This window comes from Cyprinodon tularosa, unplaced genomic scaffold, assembly GCF_016077235.1.
Source record: "Cyprinodon tularosa strain WSP-4 unplaced genomic scaffold, ASM1607723v1 ctg435, whole genome shotgun sequence".
NCBI lineage: Eukaryota > Metazoa > Chordata > Actinopteri > Cyprinodontiformes > Cyprinodontidae > Cyprinodon > Cyprinodon tularosa.
Window position 1 is genome coordinate 194,038 of NW_024039158.1, and position 8,244 is coordinate 202,281.

The following is an 8,244-nucleotide window of genomic DNA, read 5'->3' on the forward strand; positions in this document are numbered from 1 at the left end:
ATATTCTAATTTTATGACCAGCACCTGTACTGTATTCTAACTTCTTAAACTGGTGGTGATCTGAGTAGTGTTGGTATCTTTTTAATTTCCTTTGAGCATAGATGCATATTTATAAATGTTCTCTAAGTCCCTCTCCATTTTTCCAGGAATGTTTTTGGTTTGTTAGGCCTCTTAACTCTGACCTTTGAATCAGTCAGCCATAAAGAGGCTTAGAAGCCTAAGGGACAAACCAGTGTTATGTTTAAATAACTGAGCCAAAAAAGATTTTTACCTCTCCTTTCTTTAGCTGCATCTGTTAAAAACTGTAAACTTAACATGGTTTGACCCATAAAAAAAATGCAACACTAACAAGTTAATTCCTAATCAGCTGCTCAGAGAAGGTTCAGTATCTCTTTGCTAATTTTTGACTGTCTCTTTAAGACATAACTTTCCAACATGATTTACCCGATTTTTAGTTCTACATGTGCCTAATTTTCTTAGAGTGACTTAGGCTGTCAGGATCAGGTACAGAAAACCATTCATCAAACACTAAAAATTTATTAGAAACACCAGAGAACAGACAAAGAACAGTTTATGAAAATCCATAAGCAGTTATTACTAAAGAAAAAAATAATTTTTTAAACTAATGATTATTTTGCAAATCGATTAATCTGTGTTTACTTTTTTTTTTTTTTTTTACAATTTCAGTAAAATAGCTGCTTAAGATGGGTCGTTCTGTCAGCTAAAGACACGTTTTAGAGTCTCTATACTCCAGTTAACAATCGATTTCTAAATTAGTCGACAATATATACCAACGTCTCATAGAGTTGTCTTAGAAGATTACTGAGGTTGCACATTGCCAAAGACAGGCTCAGACAAGGAGACATGTTTAATATTATCCCTATAGGTAACATATTTGTTGTCAGATGAGGTTAAGCAGATAAAGCCTGCTGTTAAGCCTTCTGTCCTGGGATTGTCGTTTATTACCAATACAAAGTTGAGGGCATTTCTCTTTTAAGCCTTTAACAAAGTAATTGACTTAAATCCAAATAGAAAAGAAATCCAAGCCAAACTGTTGTCTCCACCTGATGGCTCAAACAATTTGATCAGATATTTACAACCGGGATCCGGAGCAAAAGGGAGGATATTTGGTAAAACTCCCAGTCTTTAGCTGCTTGGAGGGTCTCTCTTGAAAGCTATGACGACAATGGTGGTGATCCAATAAGTTCCAATTGACGGTGTACAAATTTTCCTGTGTTAACACAAAACACTGGATCACCAAGGAAACCAACAACAATTGGCGGCCTGCTTTGGACCTCTCCTGGGCTTTGTTTAGGCAGGGGGAATGCAAATAGCCTGACATCTCTCACTTCTCTCTTAGAATGAGATTCTTCAATGCAACACATGAAAAGGATTTCTAAAGATATTTAGAAAACAAAACAGAAATGAGCCACCCAAAGGGGCTAATCCCATCCCAGTCCTGTTATTCAGTTTGATTCAATTCAAAAATACTTAATTGATCCAGAAAGATGATCAATGTATAATGACTCTTGTGTAGTGATTTTTGTTGCATTTTTAAATACAGATTTTGACAAAAGTAAAGGCATTTTTTACATTAGCTAGGGGGGTTCTAGGGGGGTTAACTCCCTCGTCAGAGTGGTTTCGGTTACATGCCTCATTGAAGTATGAGTCAGGTGGGAGGTGAATTTTCTGGGTATATCTCTTAAAAGTGCTTTTTAAGTAGGTTATGTCTAAGACCACCGCCTCTGTTGAGAGATGGTTTTTCCAGGTTTACAAAGATGGCTTCCTTAACCCCTCTTTCAAACCGTCTTTCTTCCTTTGCAAGTATATTGACGTAGTCCTCAAACGAGTGTCCCTTAGGTGTAGGTAAACGGCTGAGTCCTGTCCTGAACAGAACGTCCTCCTGTGTTGAGCCATGCACCTTCTAAAGGCTGATTTATACTCAGTAACCAGGTCGTCTGGGTGTGTGTCGCAGTGAACGCAAATATGCCTCAGCCCCTCTACATCCGCTCTACACTATGCATATTTGCTGTTTGGTACCTTACCAGCTTGTTTCGTTTGTATGACCGCTATTGTGGAAAACGATTCGTGAAAACACTGGGACCCTTTCTCCACCTGGATCCCCACTCTTTTTCACCCTCAAGTGGGTGTAAGGTTGTTGGACAATGGAGGGCATTGTCGCACAAACTTGTACCCACATCCTTACCGCCTTGGCCCTATCAACACCCACAGCTAGTTCGTGATTGTCCTTCTTGTGTTCTGGAGTGGATAACATAGCGCAGACCACACTTCAATATTGGACATAAATCAAAAATATTTGCGACAAACTGCTGCGGGGAGGATAAGCAGCCCTTTAGTCGTTGCTTGGTCTCTCCAATGTACAGGTATGTGCACTCTTCCCTAAACTGAACTGCTAAACCATGTTGTCATTCTTGTTTCTGGATGTGTTGTCTTTGGGGTGAACCACTTTTTTGTCACAAGGTGTTGCCAGGTTTGAAGTGCACAGGGATCCGGTGAGCCCTGCGATGGACTGGCGACCTGTCCAAGGTGTACCCCGCCTCTCGCCCATTGACTGCTGGAGATAGGCACCAGCACCCCTCGCGACCCGACTAGGGACAAGCGTGTAAGATAATGGATGGATGGATGGGATCCGGTGCTGGTTGAAAATCATCCTGAGTTTTTCAGAGACTCCAAAAACATTAGGAATGAAGATGTTCCTTCTTCTATTCTCCTCCTTGTCCTCTTCTTGTTGTTTTTTAGAAAATCAAATCTACAACCTAACGACTGAGTGACTTCTCTGCTTTCTATAGATGTTCCAAGCCAATGTTATGGACCTTTAGTAACACAAAAATTAGACATGGCCTGAATGCAAGGATCACATTCTTGTGACAAAGGTTAGAAAAGTGTTGAAGATAGATTCAATAAAAACTCTGTAGACAGATGTCCCCCTCAAAGCAATAAAAAACATGAAAAACTGTAAGAAAAGCTGAAAAGCAAGACCTGCAACAGTCAGACCTGGACATTTGGCTGGATGATATGGATCAGAGCTGGTGAGGAATTCCTGCCCCTAAGTCAGGAAAAGACCTATTAGTTTATACTACAATACCCCATTCTTATAACAAGTGGGTCAGCAGCTGCGTTTTCATAAACCTGCTGATTCTGTGGATAATCAGGGCCTGCAGAGGTAAGAAGGTCATTTCCAGTTAAAAAGAAAACTCATTCAGAGAAATCTGACTTCTTTTTAAAGTCGTCAGAGTTAAAATATAACTTTACAAACCAGTTCATCTAAGGGTAATTATACATTAAAGAGACACTAATCAGGCTGAATGCTACTTTAAAAAAACTTAGTGTAAATGTGAACAGCTGGATGGGTTTCAATTAAATACACTTATTAACTACACCATAATATATAGATATTAAATACATTAAATCATAAACAAAGATAAATATATGTAGCACAAGAAAAACAGTGAGCATGGCTGTGACCTCTTGCTGAACAGTCGTTCAGAGGAATGAGATTACGAGAAAAGTCACTAAATTTCTCTGAACCAAAACATCTAACCAGGTAATATAAATGTATTGTATAACTGGTCTTGAAAAACAATGAAAACAGTTTTCAAGAAATACCTTTTTTTTCTCTTATATTTTCCAAACAAATGTATTGTGTTTTGAATGTAAATCCCTATGGATTAAAATTAATGACACCCCAGTTGTGATTTTTATTTTTCCTATATTATGAAATTCATTGATATTTTATATGATAGATGAGCACTTAACAGTGCATATGTGTTAAAGAAGGAATGGGTTTTGAACATGTTTCAGTCATGGAGATGATCTGTATTCAGATTAGAGATGTCCCGATCCAGGTTTTTGCACTTCCGATCCGATACCGATATTGTTTTTGGACTTCCGATCCGATACAGATACTGGCCGATACCAGCCTATCCGAGCATGTATTTAAGTTTAAGTTAAAGTATTTAGCCTTAGTTGTAAGACTCATGTTGAAAAGGGTTTTAGTACTCTTGATAACATCTAGCCAGCTAAATTAGGTGAGATTGAATAAAACACAATGCTTGGTTACAACAAACTTACCTGTTTATTAAGAGATAAACACAAACTGGACAAAATTACGAATAGCAATCTGAAATTGCACAGTGAGCAGTAAAACCGTAAACAGTTAAAGGTGCAAGTATTACTGTAAGTTTTAATAAAAATGCAAAACATTGGAACACTGGTGCAAAACAGTGGAATGGATCGTTTCAATCGGCGAAACTGGAAAATACGGACCGGATTTTTTTTTAAAAACTGGATTGGCAGTCTGGATCGGCATTTTACATGCTTTGCCGATACGCATTTTTTTGCCAATATCGGCGTCCCGATCCGATACGTGGATCGGATCGGGACAAGCCTAATTCAGATCCCCATGTGTCTTTATAAAAATACCTTTTCATTGCAACTACAGTACACCTGTCGGTGTTTAAAAGTAGGAACCTAGAAGCTCTTCACTTTCAGTAGCTGAAGTTGTTTTGTTCCAGAATAATTAAAATTCAATCATACTGGATGGAGAACTTTGGTCTTGCCACAGATTCTCAGTTTCTGGGGTTTATTAAAGCCATTCAAAGATATAGAAATTAGAAATGCAAGTTATTAATGAATTAATGAATCTAAAGTCGATTATTTTTAAAAACCTGATTTTTTCTCTTGAATCAAGTAGAGATTCACCAATCCGTTACCTGGATCCTATACAGACTAGTAGCTGGATTGGCTATCTGTGATTTTATATTGAATATCCAATCCAGTTCGCTTTAGATTGACTATGTATTGCTTCTAGGGATGCACAATATAATCGGCCCTCTATCGGTATCGAACTTCTAAAGACGAGGGAAAAATTATTGATACATTAAAATATCACAATATCTTCATATGCTGATATATTGCCATTTAAAAACACCATATAAATCTCTTTTACTAATGAAATATTGCTATATGTCATCGTTATGCTACGAAATCCCCCGAAAATTCACGAAATTTTGCCATATTTTTATATGTTGATATATTGACGTGGTATCGATCTATTTTACTAACAAAATCTCACAAGAATTTGCAAAATATCACGAGAGTTTGTAACAGAACGTTAAATTTCACGAGATTTTGAAAGTAAAATAGATCGATACCACATTTTTAAAAATCAATTTAATATCAGCATATGAAAATATATTTGAGTATATTATTTTTCAAAGTGTCAGAAATGGATAACTAAACTGCTATTTTCAATGACTACTTATTTTTGTCCAGGTTTAACATCGGTATCGATATCGGTTATCGGCTACATGAGTTTTAAAATATCGGCATATCGGATATCGGCCAAAATCCCAATATCGTGCATCCCTAATTGCTTCCTTTTTTTTACTGCTTATTTGCTAATTTAAAAAAGGGAAAATTTATATCTGTGTTAAATAATTTAAACAGTGTTTATGTCAGGATAAAGCCTTCACTCACATATCCCAGATATATGGGGCGTTGCGGCATAGTTGTAAGGGCGTAGAGCTAGGAATCCAGAGGTTCAGAGTTCAGGCCCCACTCCCACAGAATATCACTCTGGGCCCCTGAGCAAAGACCCTTGACCCCCACACTGCACCACAATGGCAGCCCCCTGCTTCCCAAGCGAATGGGTTAAATGCAGAGAGTGAATTTCGTTGCGCTGTACTTGTGACATTGTAACAACAATAAAAAAGTGAAAAAAATAAATTGTTGAATAATAAGTTGTTGAAATATAATCATATACATTTTAGAACTAAGCATATTCTAAGAAATATTTAGTCTTTATTATGAAGACATCCTCTGGATACCAGAGATGCACTGATCCAGTTTTTTATATATATATATATATATATATATATATATATATATATATATATATATATATATATATATATATATATATATTCTCGTAATATTACGACTTTATCATCATAATATTACAACTTTATTCTCATTATGTTATACGACCTTGTTCTCAAAATTTTACGACTTTATTCTCATAATATTAAGACTTTATTCTTATAAATTCACGACTTTTTCATAATTTTACTTTATTCTCATAATATTACGACTTTATTGTCATAATGTTACTTTATTCTCACAATATTACGACTTTATTCTCATGTTACTTTATTCTCGCAATATTACGATTTTATTCTCATAATGTTACGACTTTATTCTCGAAATAAAAAAAAATATATAAATTTCAAGCCTCGCCCAGAGCTCAACATTCCTCATTTTAGGGAAGACAGTGCTTCTTGTAAGAGTTGTCATAAAATACAACTTGTTTCTCGTAATTTTAGGAATTTATTCTCGTAATATTGCGACTTTATTCTGGTAATGTAAACTTTATTCCCGCCATAGAAATAATAATCTGTAGCGACGCACCGTTTCTTCCATCCTTCTCCAGCTGTCTGACTTACTTCGGTGTCTGCCGGCGGACCATGACTCCTTTGCCAGGCTCGGCCTCCGGATGATGGCCTTTCCAGCCGACCGGAGGGCTTCCATGTCGGTGCTTATCAAGCGCGGAGAGTTAGTGAAGTTTACAGCAAGTCTTCTACTAGAGGTTTGTTGACCAGAGCAGTGCAGAGGGAGCGATGGACTGGTGGTGCTTTCAGGTGTAATTGGAAACGACAAAAATTGAACTTTCTTGGGACATTTCAACAAGTTGTTTTTTTTTTTTTTTAGATAAATGAATGTCGATTAATTTTACACTTAATAAGCTAAGTTAAAGCAAAACCATACATATAAATTATCTTTATTGATAAAACTAAAATACATTAGATAAAAACGAACTAGAAGGTTGTCTATATCCGAGCAGCACCTGAAGGCCGCATCGCAGAATGACAGAGGAGCTTTTTCAGATTGTAGTAGAGATTATTGGTAGTCACAAATTCACACAGTTACAAATTCACTAAGAGAATCAAAGCGAATTTAAGAAAATTAAAACATTGTTTAAACAAGTCACTAGCCTACTTTTTTATTGTTTTTTTTCTCCTTTTTTCAAATGTTTTGTTCTTACCAGCACACCAGCTATGGGCCTACTCAGATCACAGATGTTAGAGATGGGTTGCAACATCTCTGATGAGTTACATACGACGGAGTATTAGGGCCACACATGAAGAGAAAAAATATTTTTTTCTCTTCATGTGTGGCCCTAATACTCCGTCGTAGAAACAGCTGTGCTAAGGCAGGGAAACTTCCAAAACCTGCAGGACATCAGCCCTAAAGGACAGATTTTGAGCATGCCTGCTTTAGATTAAATATATTTCACCCAGGTAAAATGACTGAAATGTGAAAATATTTTTGCTCTACACACCAATCTTCTAAAATTCAACTGTAAGGACAAAAAAAAAAAGTTTTCCTTGTGTTGGACTGAAGGTATAACTGTGGATGTCTCCCTCTAGTGGTCGTTTTTAGAACTTTCAGCCCAAACTGATGAAGACATCACCAGACTCAGCAGGTTGCAATGCCACCAGCAAGACTTTCTTTAATGGTGAGGCTCAGAAGTGAACCGTGTGACACAGCCACCATCACTTTGAGTGAATAAAATAAAACATGGCAGAACAATTAAAAGATAAAACAAAGCACTTTTTTCCAAAATATTTTCACTTCTTTCTACACAAACCTGTAAAAGCAACTTAAGTTACAATGCAAGAGCGATCCACAAATACTTTTTTTTCCCTCCTTTAAAAAAAAAAAAAACAAGGTAGGCAACGTGACAGCACAGGATGGTTAAAATGGTTCAGGGGTAACCTTTTCCCTTTTAATCATATTCACAGAATCCTTCCTGGTCAAAAAAAAAAAGAAAAATACTAGAAAAAAAAACTTTTTAAGATGGGAAATGGTGAGCAAGTGCCTGTCATTAAAAAAATTGGTAAAATTTTGATAAATAAAAAGTGTATTAACACAATGCGTCCAACTGACCATCTGCTGTTTCACTGTGATCACCCCAGAACTATGTAAACACGACACCATCCAAATATGTTTTGAAGACCATCAATCATTTTTGTCAGATCTTGTCCCTCCAGAGTGAGATAGGCGTGAGGCCGATCCAGGCAGGTGAGAGGTGTGATGCAGCCTGAACTTTCAGTTCCTAACATGACTGGCCATTCTTTGAACATCCTTGGTTAGATCCACTGCTTTTCCATATTCCCTCAATCACGGAGCACGGTGAGGTCATGGATCTTCCTCCTGAGGGAT

The 8,244-nt window shown here is 36.9% G+C and overlaps 1 protein-coding gene across 4 annotated transcripts in view; it reads right to left on the reverse strand.

Moving 5' to 3' along the window:
- ldlrap1a (low density lipoprotein receptor adaptor protein 1a) overlaps positions 1–6,629 on the reverse strand; it is a 41,588-nt gene extending 34,959 nt beyond the window's left edge. For 2 of the 4 annotated variants that reach the window (XM_038299781.1, XM_038299784.1), the window contains exon 1: positions 6,465–6,628. In XM_038299781.1, coding sequence (XP_038155709.1) covers positions 6,465–6,549 — 85 coding nt within the window. In that variant the 5' untranslated portion in view covers positions 6,550–6,628. Of the gene's footprint in view, positions 1–6,429 lie in introns of all 4 variants that reach the window. The other 2 variants (XM_038299783.1, XM_038299785.1) reach the window with 2 other exon arrangements.
- Between the last annotated feature and the right edge of the window lie 1,615 nt (positions 6,630–8,244).